We start from the raw sequence: 14,816 nt of genomic DNA, 5'->3' as shown, positions 1-14,816 counted from the left end.
TTATTTCAAATACAAACACAGAACATAAAACCTGAAAGGCTTAGCGGATATTAGATACACTTTTTTACTTACATAGTATGAAATTTGATCAGGAAATTTTCTGTTTTAGTTTTTTGCACTTTTCTCTCCATGTCTACCTTATTTTCTACCTTCCTATCATCCAGTGTCTTCGCAGATTCTTTTGATTACCTACTGTATATATTGACTCTGCATGTTGTAAACATACTAAGAAAACTCAGACTTTAGAAAAGATTGCTACTATGCAGAGCAATCTGGCAATATTTTGCTTAATTCACTGAATATGAACAATCCTATTTCAACAGAGTGACTAAATGGTTGTCAGAGGAAGATTACAATATTCAAAGCAGGTTGAGAGCAAGAGGTGGCCTGCAGCTAAATTTCAAACTTTGGTTAAATTACCATGTGTATTAGATTCAATTTCTTCTTTCTTGGATTTATTATTGATCTTCCCAGGCAAAATATAACCCATCAAAATGTCTCCAAAAGCTCTCCTCTAATGAGGTCAGACTGGGAAGAATGCAATGTTTAATTGAAAGAATTTGAATTGACAATTGACCAAGGTATTCCACCAGGGCAATTAATGTAAGGAGCTACTGGGTATACAGTGACTAGCTCACTGTTCTCAGTAACCGATCTACTGGCAGACAGGCACCAAGCTGTATAAGTTCATCTCCAGTCCCTGACGAGGGAGTAACTTGATGAGGAATAGACAGCAATGGCTTCTTCCTTATCACATAAAATATTCTTACAATTACTCCCTCTTGTCAGATTTTATAGAATATGTGTGGGAGGAAAAGACAAAATCACCTGGCTCTATCTTTTTTGACAAATTTGAATTGATCGTTCATTATCTGGGGTGCACCTACGTATAACCTGCCTCTCTGTGAAACTAAGTAGAGACACCAGAGATTTCAACTTATCGCTCTGGCCTCAAGGCCACATTTGGCCACAGTACCTGCACATTGGGACTCATTAGGTTGGTATTTTGATGAGATTGCGATGCTCCCTTCAACCCCTCATTCTATCAAATCAGGCCCATTTTACTCAGAGAACTTCATGAGAACTCTCTAATATGCCTCCCCAACCTATGTTGGAATCTACCATTAGTCCTTGAGACGCCCCTAATTGATGATATGAAGCATACTAAAACTTGGATGAAACCAAGCACATAAAAAGACTGCACTCATGCCAAGAAGTAATCTCCGACAAGTCATATTGCATATCTATGAAGGAACAAATAAACAGCCTGAGTGAGTCTGCAGAGATAGAATGGCAGTGCATTATGTGAGGAATCCATTTTTCCAATTGGACTTTCTCATCTTTTGTCACTCAATATGCACTGGAGGAGATACAATAAGAAAACAGTAGACAGCACTCACATGTTCTTATCTGTTTTAAGGAGGCTGGACAGCCCACTTTCCACAAGAAATTTTTGTTTTTATGACAGTTACATTGATGAGTACAAGTGACGAGCATAGAGGTTTTGTAATGTAGACCTAAATTATTTTGCATAACCATTTGGCTACTGTTAAAAAATGTATCACAATCTGGACAACTTGAGGAACAAAAGTGATAGAAGATATTCCCTGACATGATACCGTATCACTTTAGTGCTCAGTTACATACAACATTAAATATCTTCATCAAAGTCATCAATTTCTCAGGTCACATCAGATGCTGTAAGTCTTCCTTCTCTGCTAGCTTCCCGCCTATGAGCACATTTGTGTTCATTTGGGCATCTGCTCTTACTGGGAGCACAGCAGCTGGAGGGAGTGGTGAGGGTAGTGTATTCCCTCTGTGCAAATCAGGCGTCCCCGAAATGGTATCACAATACATTATATATTTTTTCAGTTTGTGCTTGCATTGCTTTATGTAGCAGGGAGATTTTTGCATGATATCGTATAAATTAACAGAATGGTTTTCCGCAGATAGATACAGATGTACCCATTGAAGTAAGTCCTCTGTAAGGTGTCATTAAGCCTTTATTTACTGTTGATGGCAGAGCATGTTTCACTTCCTCTGCCATACTTTGTCGTTGTGCCAACAGTATATTCACCTCCGCTGGTCTTAAATTTGTAACATCACTCCTGTGCTGCCTGGAGCATCTGTGCAACTTCTGGATGTGTACAGCTTTATTGTCACTATCCATTTTCTTTTAGACTTTTAGCAGAAATCTTGTGATAATTTGTAGCTTCCACTATAGGAAACATGGAGGCAGTTTAGCTACCTGAAGGCTGCTCTTTTTCATTCTGCTCGTATATTGGTGTCATTAGCATTTTATCAGTGACGCAATGAGAGAAAAGGTCAACTTGTGTGTGCAAATCAATTACCTTTTAACTGCCATCATCTCCCCTATCCTGATGGATAATTCGTATTAAAAATATCAGTATTTAAAAATCGCATTTAGTTTGCTGATGTTAAAAATAAAACATGCAACAGCCAATAATCTGTCTGACAGATGTCTTTACTCTCTGAATTAAGTTAAAATTTAAACATCAGGAACCAGTGGTGTAAACAAAATAAGAAGAAATCAAGTGTCAAGTAGACTTACTAATGTATTTATTATATCTGCAATGGCCACCAAGGGAAAAAGTCACCCTCTCCTTTGTTTTTCCTCATCACTCTCTTCCTGTCTCTTTCTCTCACTGCCACTTTCATTTCTTTCATTTTGCTTTTGTCTGTCAGCCCCTTAGGTGGCTCTGCAGTAAATGCCAAAGAAATGACATATAAAAACAAACCTTAAACATGACTGTACACACAATAACACAGACATACACGGGTGGTGGCACATACACACAGACAAAATAACAAGTTAACACATAGTTTTTTTTTTATCCACTGAGCCAATTTGGGCACACAGGGCTTAGCTGCACCATGCTCTTTTTTTTAGCCTGTCCCAAACCTCTGTTTAATAGCTAGAATGGCATTGTGCGCTATTGACTGTAGTATGACAGGGCGCAAGGATTTCAAGGCAATAGAAAAAAGCCAAAGCTGGTCATCCAGACAAATGAGAAGGCCCCTGGCAGCTTTAAATCTCTATGATTATAGAGCGTCCCTGATGCTGCGACCATGCGCTGAATAAAACACCGGCACAGACAATAAGACAGATATAGTGGGAACGCAGAGACTTGAGTCACACAGGTAAGTTTTGACAGAGGCAACCACACATACAATGACACATGTCTGCACATAGGTAAAACACACTCTCTTAGGTTACTATTTGTTTTCCCATTCCCCTCCCACACACATACAAGAGAAGCTGCAGAGTCAAAGTTAGGTGGGTTTTTTTCTAGATTTTAGGGCTGGTCTTCATTTTAAGGGCATCCTTTTCTTTCCAGGCCTGACATAATGTAGAAATGAATGAATTCATTCAGTTGGGACTCCATCTCTCCTTTAATTCTTGTGAAGTAATTTTCTCCAAGGTTTTCATTCATGGTTTATTAATTTTACTCAATAGCCTGTTTTTCCTTTTTTTTTTTTTTTAGGTGATTATGGCGAAACAAGATACTAGTGACCAGAAAGCTATGTAATTGAATTAAAGTTAAAATAGATGACATGTGTTTTCTTTTATTTGTGACTCTTTACACTCAGGCTAACTGGAATGAATATTCCAGCACCCATCATCAGCAACAAAAACTGGTTACGGCTGCATTTTGTGACAGAGAGCAACCACCGCCACAAAGGCTTCAGGGCTCAGTATCAAGGTAAGACATGATTACTTCATTTGCACATCGTAATAGAGGGCCCCCTACTTGAACAAAAAGGGATCATCGTAGGAATAACACACTGTAATTACAAAACATGTTTTTGATCTTTGTTAACTGAATATTAAACAGTTTGATTAATACCCCTCTGTAGAGGGCATGAAGGCTTTTTCTGCTTCAAACCATTGACTTCAAAGGGCCTTGTTAATCAAAAATTTGAGAGATAAATACTGTATATACTTTGCCCCTTATAAAAACTCAGCTCTGGCAGCTCAATAATCCATTACCCTGACATTGTTCTTTGGCATGACTTTCAAGTCAGTGTATGTGCTGCATATAGTATACCATAAAGGCTTAAAGCCTGGCCCCAAGCCAGTTACGAAACCTGCAACTTCACCGTAAACATCGCTACAAAAACTTTCAGTAACGTGCATGTGTGGCAACTTACTGTAAATGAAGACATAAAATCAATTGTATTGCATTTCTCATCTATTGCAGTGCATTGTTGTGCAGTGGTAAAGCAATGTTTATATGCATTTGTTATTTATGCTGTAAAGACAGGCACTGAGGGGTTTTGTTACGCAGTACGCTTTTTAGCAAATAACAATCCTTATCTGGTCACTAAATAGATTCGCATCCTAATTGTGTTTATCACAGGTTGAATTAACCAGTTCACCTAAAGCGTAGTTCAGAGGAGAGGTATTGTCCCAATGTTTTCAAATTCAAATAGCCTTGTTTTTGCTTGATACATCATTCATTGCTTTTGGCTATTCTGTTGATACTTCAAAATTATGACAGCCGCTTGCATCACCTGGCTTTTGTGTGCAATCTGGCCCCTGCTGTGTTTAATTAGACTGTCTTAAAATGTAGCATTGCAGTTCTTGGGCTGCGTGGTACTTCTCCCCCACAAGCTATAACCATTAAATCTGCTCTGACCAATCAATTTCCATCCACTGTTTAATATGTCTGAGTTATATGAACAAACACACATGAGAAACTCATCTAGGTTTTATAGAATTGCCAGTGCAACCCTTAGGAATGCATCAGAGTCGTTGGACTTATTTCTTTTGAAAAAGCACACCAGTAGCAATTACATTTTGATGTTCTTCGTAGGACCGAGTATTATCCAGAGAAAGAAACACTTGTACTGTATCTTCTCACATCTAATACTGTAACTTCTTTTATCTAATGAACTCTTTCTATTGCTCTCGACCAGTGAAAAGCTCTGGAGAGCTTAAATCCAGAGGGGTAAAATTATTACCAGGAAAGGACAACACTAACAAACTGTCTTTGAGTAAGTCTTTTATTTTTCTTATGCAACTGTTTTCATTGTTTTTTTGTTTATGTATGGTTTGCGTTTTGGGTCTTTGTTTCTTTCTTGTCTCTTTTTTTTGCTGCATCATTTTGTGAAGGAATTAAGCTACAGTACTAGATTTTGCAGAAGTGCAGTCTCTTTTTCTTTCTGATGACATATTTCCCCTGTTGACCCGGACTTCCTGTCCTAACAGAAATGAACTCAGCTAGATCAGGCCTGGTTATGTATATTGCAGCAAAATGCTAAATGTGATCAGTTTCAGTCGGCCAAAACCCCCTCTGTCTCTTTCTGTACTATTTAAGGCAGTACATCAGATTGACTTATGTTCATGCACTGTGTGATCTACACACACAGCAGTAGTCAAGGTTGAGTGACCACTCACTTGTCAGATGATTTGTGTACACTTCAGACCGAAGCGAATGCATTCTAATTGCTTGCGGAGCTCTGTCATTAACATAAATCTAAAACACAATTCCCTCTAACTCCACAGTGTGCTAAACACTTCAATGATAACAGGTTGTAATCTTTATTACCTTGTGTGTCATAGATTCGGGATTGCATGGAGACATGAATAATGCAGAGTGCTGTAATCTTTTCTATGAGACAATGCTATATAATACCCATAACTGTGTTATAACCTGCAACAATTAACTTCAAAGCTAATGGACTTCCTGAAAGAAGTCAAAGAAGAGAACACATGCCAGTAGAGCTTTGTGTGTGGGGGGTCTAATTGCAAATATTACAACAAACCCTAACGATAATTATGATTCTACAAATTTCATGAATTTCATCTCCAGTGCATGCGGTCTTTGATTTACAGATCATAATGTGAGGGGGAGATGAGCATGTTAAGTCAGAACACAGAAAAACACTGAACTTTTTTCCTACTCCCAAGCAACCTCTCTAAAGGCTATACTGTATATTAAACCATATCTACATGGCTTTATCTAGTGTACTTAAACTATTATTATGTATGGAGAGTCTCACTGAGTGATTATTGTAGCTCATGGAATTGATAGTTCAAGGTTATTTAATCCTCTTAGTCCCTGTTGGGCGCAGATATATTTCCCTGTATTTTGTCTAGCTCAGGTAAGAGAGTTGCATTTACCCATGGCACTCACTCTGATATCACAAAACACGAGTGTGTATTCACAACAGTGCTGCCAAATAACAGTTGAATGTCTCTGACATTGAGAGATGAGGTTGATATGTCCAAGTTCTGTTACCCAACATAACCACTGAACATTCAAACAGACAGAGTTATCTACTATTCAAGTGCTTTTCACTGCAGTGGGTGTCTCTCTCACAACATTCTTGGTCCTCTTTCTTACTCAGTGAATGAAGGAGGAATCAAACAGGTGTCTAATTACTGCCCTGACCCAGGGGAGCCGGAGAATGGCAAACGGATTGGCTCCGACTTCAGGTGAGTTGGTGCTGCAGCAGCTGAAGTGACTGAGCTCAGATTTGTGTAGAGGAGAGTTAAGTAGTGGGACAACATGCTCTCCATCCAATTTCAGCAGTATGACATGCAGCATGTTCCAAGTATTACTGTCACATTCTATTAAGTCAACAAAATCTGTATGCACATCCCAGTTTTAATCTTGTTATGTCAACCTGCATCAGTTTTGAAACTTTGTTATATTACTATCACATATCACATAATGTTTGATCTATTTACCAGAGTCATGGAGAATATTTTTGCGAATATTATGCAGTACTGTCTATCTTCTTTTTCATAAACCAGATCCATTCTGCTTTCAGGAGAGAAAATACAAACCTATCCAATTTCATACTATTTACTTTGACATGTAGCAGACTTTGATAAATTTTTTTGTCTTATACAGTGTGCAGAATACTACACAGTGAACTCATGCAGCTTTAGAAACTTTTTCTAGTTCAAAAATTATCCAGTTGGATTTAGCTAACTGCCACAATTAAATGCACAGTATGTAATTTCTGCTGCTAGGGGTCTCTCACATCAAAACAATAACAAAAGACATAGTTTGATTTGATGACGTCCTGAAGTAGCGTGGGATCATGGGAGTTGTTGTCTTTATTGTTAAACAACCACCATTGCTGATGAAAATCTGACATGACTCAGGCAGAAATCATGTTCAGGACTCATGTGTCCCTGGAAGTTATAGCAACTAGAGAGGGTAAAGCATATGACGCCACTGACGGGCGACCAAATGAAACGCACCTTGAATAAAATTACGTATTTCTCTGGGTTTGAACATTGTTGGAAACATGTGGGATAAGTACACAATTCAACAAAATATATAACATAGTTCTAGTTGTTTTTAGACATTTTAATGCGGAAATGTTACATATTATACCTTTTAAGCCCACTCTCAGGTCCCTGCACAACTGAGTGCATGTTTCTTTCCATGTAAATATATACCCTCTGTGTCTAAGATCACTATGCACTTGACTCCGTTAGCTCTAATTTGCAATATATTTTGTGTATTCATTCACATATGAACATAATTGAGGTATTTATTGGTTGATGTGCAAAAAATGCTCACTGTATTAAAGGATATCATTGTTTCTTATTTATTGGAACATTTGTACTGTAACTATGGAGACTGAGGACAGTAATACATAAATGAATACATTCACTCATTTATCCACTGAATTTGATATATTGATGCACAGAGCAATGTAAAGCTGTAATGAATGACATGAAATAAATAATGAATTTGATATTTCATAAGGAGTCATTTTTGAGGAACTGACTGCTTTTTCAGGCTTTAATGGTGTTTGTTATCTTCTCAGCATCGGAGCAACTTCTCAATTTACCTGTGATGAAGACCATGTGCTGCAGGGTTCCAAAACGATTACCTGCCAGCGCGTAGCCGAAGTCTTCGCTGCTTGGAGCGACCACAGACCTGTGTGCAAGGGTATGCGAGGCTTCTGAAGAGCTAATAAAACAGTTTGATTAAGGCAGCGCCTCTGGATATCGGCTCTATGCAGATAGAGGAAAGTTCATTTTTGTTAATTATGTATGAAAGCCTCTGCTGCAGCACTCTACTTTTCCATTCCAAAATGCTCCGACGGGTTTTCTGTTTCATAATACCTGGAGCACCTTTTAGAATTTGATTAATGGAAAAGCAGCTAATAGACCTTCTCTCTACTTGTGCAAACAATATATTACCTTTCTGTCATATTACAATGCAGGAGTTATTACTCTCCCTTCTGAGCATATTTATTGTGAATTTAACATTCCTAGGACTGACTTTTAGATTTTGTGGTGGTGATTTATACTATGTATACTGTCTATTAATATATATATATATATATATATATATATATATATATTTAAAAGATCAAGGATATTTTGAATCTGTCTTTTAACTTAATGTGTATATCGTCTACATCTTCATGTTTATCTTTATACTGTTGCAGTGAAAACGTGTGGGTCGAATCTACAGGGACCCTCTGGGACTTTTACATCTCCTAACTTCCCTATCCAGTATGAGAGTAACTCCCAGTGTGTGTGGATCATCACGGCCAGCGATCCAAACAAGGTAGTACAATAGAGTCAGGGGTCTTCTTTGCATTTGTAGTATTCTCACTCTTGGACCAAGTGTAAAGAAAACCCACCGCTACTGTTGTCATGTCAGGACGCAACAATAGCAGGCCTATGGATCTCGAATAATTTTTCTCATCTTCACGTCTCAATTGACCAATTACCCCTGGAGATACAATAAACAAAACACACACTTTCAGTCGCTACAACAATGCACAGTACAACCTAAGTTTTGTGTTGTAGTTATTCACATCTGCTTTACAGCATAAATAAAGCAGTTGCTTCTAAGATACTGTAGATATAGACTACTGTCATGATGAGGGCCATGGTTACTGTTAAAGGTGGTGAAAATAATAATCTGACATTAGAGAAAAAGTGTTTACAGTCATTACCTGCAATCCCATTAGGTAATAATTACTTTTCGCTGTACACATCGTATATATAAAGATGACATAATGGCTTTCATTTTCTTGATTAACTTATTGACGAAATCTCAAAGAGTTCAAGGAAGAGTCTAAGTAATGTGGTGTAAACAAGTGCAAAAGTCCCTCATTGGTTATATAATAAACACAAATGGCCAATTATTTCTGTTTCTGTTTTTCTGTACCCCGAGCACGTAAACCCGCACCTCTTTACATTAGAAAACGCTCCCTTCCTGTAGTGTAAAGCATTTTGTCCAGGTATCCCCCTCCTGGATACGTATTTATGTATGCATCTATTTTCCAAGGGCTTACCAAGGTGTGGGAAAAGGTTACATAGAATATGCATGTATTTTGACTTAAGTTCATTGTTACTGTCCCTCATTAATGTACATAGATGTAGCAGACTGCATTTCAGTTCTCGCTAGACCACCAGTTTGACCGCAGCTGTCAGCAATTGAGCGATTCGCTTCATTCATCTGGGGTAACAGAAATGGAGAGAAATAATGATTGAATGAGACCAGCTTTTCCCCAAAGTGAAGAGGTCAAAGCTGTTTTCCTAATGGTCATTACTGCTCTCCTACAACAAATCTGGCTCTCTATTGGTATTCCAGTGAGTCATATACACAGGGGTGTCAACTAAGTGCTGTCCTGCTAATAAACAATAACTAACCAACTAGCACTCATTCAGAACTCACTAAGACTGGCAAGTGCCATAGCTTTGTGCCGCCGTGCCCTCTCCTAGGCAAACAAGCCATCGACTTGGCACTGAAACTTGGTCCATTAGTGTTATGATGGTAATTATGCTTATGCGTGCATTGTAATGAGGCTGTTATGCATGGATATTTTGCAGGCATTGTCCTCCCCATGGCCAGAGAAAGGGATGCTTAGGATGAGCAAGCAGCCATCATATGTTTGTCATCAGCAGATGTGACACTCATGTCATTACAACATCCTTTCATCACTAATCTATGTAGGCAAAGTGTAGGCTGAGATAATGTGGCTTTATTGTGTACTGTCTCTGTAGTAGACTGAATTTTACATGATTATTATTAGTGTAAGCAGCTTTTGCCAGTGTGATCAGTTAATATGTCATCTTTTGTGATGTTATGTACATTTGTTAAGGGGAAAAAAAGATAAACCAGTGACAGCTGACAAAGATGTCTCAAGGATGAATGCAGACAGGCTATTAAAAATTTTTGACTCTTAAATTTGCCTTGCCATGATTGGTTGTTAGTATTTGATTTGTGCTCTAAAGTAATGTGAAGAGATGTTGCTGTCAGTTTCTATATTGCTTTGAAGGATGTTTGTGGTGTCCTTTTGTTTGCGGCATATATGGCATGGACATGCGCTATTTGTCAAAGCCTTATTCTATAAACAGTCAAAAATTTGATGTGAGTTGAATTTTATATTTGCCTTCCATTTTCTCTTGATACCATGGATGATTTGAGTTTTAGGGTAGTTTCTGCATAATTCATAAACGTACCATCAAAAAGGCAATATTATGAAGCTATTTGAATTATGAGATGGGAGGAAGTCTTAGGTTTTTACAGCATTGTTTGATCAAACAGGTTGCTGTCTGCTTGGAAAAATGTATAAGGCATAGGCTTTTATCTAGATAGGCTTGCCTCTTTCAGTTTATCTGTCTTGAGAAACACTGTCTCTAAAGGCAAAGTTTTAGAAATGAGCAGCCATGTTCTGAATTTCATATAAATGAGATGGTGGGTTATTTGGTAATAAAACTTGAGAATGATTTGGAATTACTGCTCATCTGATTGAGAGGATTTGGCTTATAAATGAATACCATGAATAAGACCAACTCTCAGAATAGAGATGTCGGTTTGAACCACTTGGGTACAGTTGAGTGTAAACAGAATGGCCTCCAGGGGCAGATGGTGGGGCTTTCAGACTCGTAGTTTTGTTTGTGTTAATAAAAATTTATAAAATTTTGCTGACAGACAAACTGTCAACATGTCAACATATGTGCACAAACTATCTGCATGTTGGCAGACTCGGATATAAATGCTTCAGTAGGAATGTTTCTAAATATTACTAAAGTTCATACGTAAGCACTGCCATGCTGGATGTTAACACTTATCAAAGGACACATTATAAAAGTGACTTATATTTTATTACAGGTTATTCAGATCAACTTTGAAGAGTTCGACCTAGAAATTGGGTATGATTCACTAACAATCGGAGATGGAGGGGAAGTAGGTGATTCTAAAACAATAATACAAGTGTAAGTACTACATAAAATATTTCATTGGATATATATACTATGATATTGCTTATGCAGTCAAATATGTTGCAGATCTGGTCCTACATTTTTTTAGATAATGTGAAGCCACAATATGCAGAGAACCTTGAATGAATTCAAAGACTGCACCATTTACAGTAAATGAAGGCTTGCTTTGTTGAAACAAACTTTGTAATGCCCTGTAATTACTGTTATGCAACACTATATAATGTGTACAGTACATTGTCTTTTTGTTTCAATGCACTTTACATGACTTTGGACATTTTTAAAATTACACTGTGTGATGAGATGATGTTTGTGGGTTTTGATACCATAATATTTTTTTGCTGCTCTATCTGCAGGCTGACTGGGAGCTTTGTCCCAGACCTGATTGTCAGCATGTCCCATCAGATGTGGCTTCATCTCCAGTCTGATGAGAGTGTGGGCTCGATTGGTTTCAAGATCAACTATAAAGGTACACAGACTTTAGTGCTGATATCATCTCTCACTGTCTGCATTCATGTCTGTGACTGTTTCCTTCAGTAAAGCAATGAGTCCATTTTCCTGCCTTCCTTTCTGTCCTTCTATCTGCCTGTCTGCCTGGCTCTCACACTCTTCTCTATCTCCTTCTAAAAAAAACTTACTTAACCAGGCTCTCAGACTCTTCACCTGGACCTTTATAGATAATGTTAAAGGGAAAAAAGCACCTCAAAGTACTTGGCTTGATTTAATCCTTTACTTTTCCCCCTTTCCCCTCTTCCCATCCTCCTCCCCTAACCCACAGAAATTGACAAAGAGAGTTGTGGTGACCCTGGTACACCTCTGTACGGCTACCAAGAAGGTAGTGGCTTTTTAAATGGAGATGTTCTGCGCTTTGAATGCCAGTTTGGATTTGAGCTCATCGGGGAGAGGATGATAACCTGCCAGAACAACAATCAGTGGTCAGCTAATATCCCCATCTGCATATGTGAGTACAATACATGCTTTTATTTTTCATGACAGCAAATGAAGCAATTACTTATGTGGTTGGAAAGTTCACAATGACACTAAGCTATTGGAGGATTAATTACAGTGTTGTTAAATGACCATGCAGTGCATTGTGTGTAAACAGCAATATACGTAATCTAAAATGGGAAATTGATAGCATGTGGTTGCCTTGTTATTTGGGGTTGAGTTGAAAGAGAAGAAAGTAGGGTACACACTGTTACGCTACACAAATACTCTGGAGAAGGGAAACCTGCATTATACTGTACATTGTCCTTTCGTCCAGTGAGTTTCACTGTACCTAACCCATATCAAAAATCTAGTCTTCCGTTTCTGTGTCCATTGGGACAGTGTAGTATTCCAGATCGCCTATATTGCTGTCTGTATTTTTGAACACTAACTCCAAACTGCTCCATCCCCCTTACAGTTTCATGTTTCTCCCACTACTCAGCACCCATGGGAGCAGTGCTGTCTCTTGATTGCTGAGCTAGTTATACAGTACTGACATTGTTCTACACTGAACTTTGTATCTAATCCTGTCATGGCAGAATCAGTGTAGATTGTCATGTGACCAGTGAGAGTTGCTGAGAGTACCTGGGATATTTACGTTTTTTAATCATTACTATTATATTCCGCCCCCTTTATTACACAGTTCCCTGTTTCTCCAACTTCACCGCTCCCATGGGGACGGTGTTGTCTCCTGACTACCCAGAGGGCTATGGAAACAACCTGAACTGTGTGTGGCTGATTATCTCTGAGCCTGGCACCAGAATCCACCTGGCCTTCAATGACTTTGACCTGGAGCCTCCCTATGACTTTCTCACTATCAAAGATGGGGACCAGTCAGGAGCCACAATACAAGGACGCTTCTCAGGGGCCGAAGTTCCTTCCCACCTGACGTCCAACAGCAATGTGCTGCAGCTGGAGTTTCAGGCTGATCACTCTATGTCTGGGCGAGGGTTCAACATCACCTATAGCAGTAAGAGACAGCTTGATCGATTTAATTCAAACAATCATATCATAGTAAAGCATTTATAAACAAATAATTACATCCACCATTTTTCTTTTATGGCTAGGGATTAGTGTGAATGTCTCTTAGCAAATATCAGGACTGAATGCTCTTTGTACACTTTTAAAAAAACATATAAACAAATAACCAGGTAAATAAGAATTATATATAGTAAAATGCAAACAAATGACATCTTATTAATAGCAGAGGATGGGAAAAAATGAAATGCTTACGCTTTAAGGGGAAGTGCTATGACATTGCACTCCAGGTGAAGCTAAAGTGCCTTAATAAAACAAAAAGCAGCATTTAGGACGGTGTAAATAGTTCCTAACTCTTGTGCCTCATTGCCTAATAGAACGCCACCGTAATTCTTTTTGTCTTGGCGAAGGCGCAACAAGCTCTAAAGACAGAGGCTACTGTCACCCTCAGGTGTATAGAGAAGACCTCTGTTTTTTTTCTCTCCTACGGACAGCTACATCCATTTCCCTTATCTCCCTACTCAAAGACCCCATTTCTCATTCACACAAGAGTGTTTGTCACTAGATCTTGTTCTCTTTCTTCTCATTACAAGCTTTCGGGCGTAATGAGTGCCCTGACCCTGGCATACCGTTGAATGCCAGGCGCTTTGGGGACAGTTTCCAACTGGGGAGCTCCATCTCTGTGGTTTGTGAGGAGGGTTTCATCAAGACGCAGGGGGCTGACACAATCACATGCCACCTGGAGGAAGCCAAGGTGATGTGGAGCGGACTCATTCCCAAATGTGAAGGTACTGAAATGGAATAGCTAATAACTGTGTGGTTAGTGGACAGATATAACAACTATTGAGTCAGGAAGAGAAAGAAAGAACAGAGGGAATTTTGCGTGGGTTATGTGAAAATGCAGTCCACCCAAACTGGGCTACATTTATCTTGTATTATTTTCAGGTATTTGTGTATCTCCAGCCCTTTGTGACTCATCCTATATTTATTTTCTTTCATTGTTTTTCATGTGGGTACAAAAAGATTACGGAGTGGTATTGTCTTTAAAACAACAACTTTTCTCCATCTATTTTCTTCCTTTCCTCTCCTCTCCTCTCCTCTCCTCTCCTCCACCCTTCGATCTGTTTATATCTTTAATTTATATCTTTATCCTCCCCATCCCTCTCACCATTCTTCCACCTCCCTGCTCCTCCAGCTCCTTGTGGGGGCCACTACTCGGGGCCGTCTGGTGTCATCCTCTCCCCGGGGTGGCCAGGCTACTACAAAGACTCCCTGAGTTGTGAGTGGGTCATTGAGGCCGAGCCGGGAAGCTCCATCAAGATCAGTTTTGACAGGTTTGTATGACAGTGCTGCAACAACTCGGCCGTGGAAACAAAGATACACACACTCACACAAAGACACAGACAAAAACTGAGACAGCATACAATCCCTTATGTATGTATGTATATCCACGTAATGTACTGAATGTACTACTACTATACAAACACAGACATAGACCTGCATACACACACACACACACACACACACACACACACACACAAAACGTGAATTTACGCACATACTGTACGCACAAACACAGAAGGCATACCCTTAGCCCTGGAAGCCTCTGAGTTAGAAA

At 38.9% G+C, this 14,816-nt stretch overlaps 1 protein-coding gene across 2 annotated transcripts in view; it reads left to right on the top strand.

Moving 5' to 3' along the window:
• LOC122881629 (CUB and sushi domain-containing protein 3-like) overlaps positions 1-14,816 on the top strand; it is a 229,266-nt gene that overhangs the window by 69,253 nt on the left and 145,197 nt on the right. For both annotated transcript variants that reach the window (XM_044208068.1, XM_044208067.1), the window contains exons 6-16: positions 3,613-3,725; positions 4,942-5,019; positions 6,376-6,463; positions 7,816-7,940; positions 8,446-8,567; positions 11,127-11,230; positions 11,590-11,702; positions 12,012-12,194; positions 12,864-13,190; positions 13,792-13,986; positions 14,394-14,532. In XM_044208068.1, the coding sequence (XP_044064003.1) occupies positions 3,613-3,725; positions 4,942-5,019; positions 6,376-6,463; positions 7,816-7,940; positions 8,446-8,567; positions 11,127-11,230; positions 11,590-11,702; positions 12,012-12,194; positions 12,864-13,190; positions 13,792-13,986; positions 14,394-14,532 (1,587 nt within the window). The remainder of the gene's footprint in view (positions 1-3,612; positions 3,726-4,941; positions 5,020-6,375; positions 6,464-7,815; positions 7,941-8,445; positions 8,568-11,126; positions 11,231-11,589; positions 11,703-12,011; positions 12,195-12,863; positions 13,191-13,791; positions 13,987-14,393; positions 14,533-14,816) is intronic.

This window comes from Siniperca chuatsi, linkage group LG9 (assembly GCF_020085105.1).
Source record: "Siniperca chuatsi isolate FFG_IHB_CAS linkage group LG9, ASM2008510v1, whole genome shotgun sequence".
Lineage (NCBI taxonomy): Eukaryota > Metazoa > Chordata > Actinopteri > Centrarchiformes > Sinipercidae > Siniperca > Siniperca chuatsi.
This window is presented reverse-complemented; position numbering and strand designations above follow the sequence as displayed.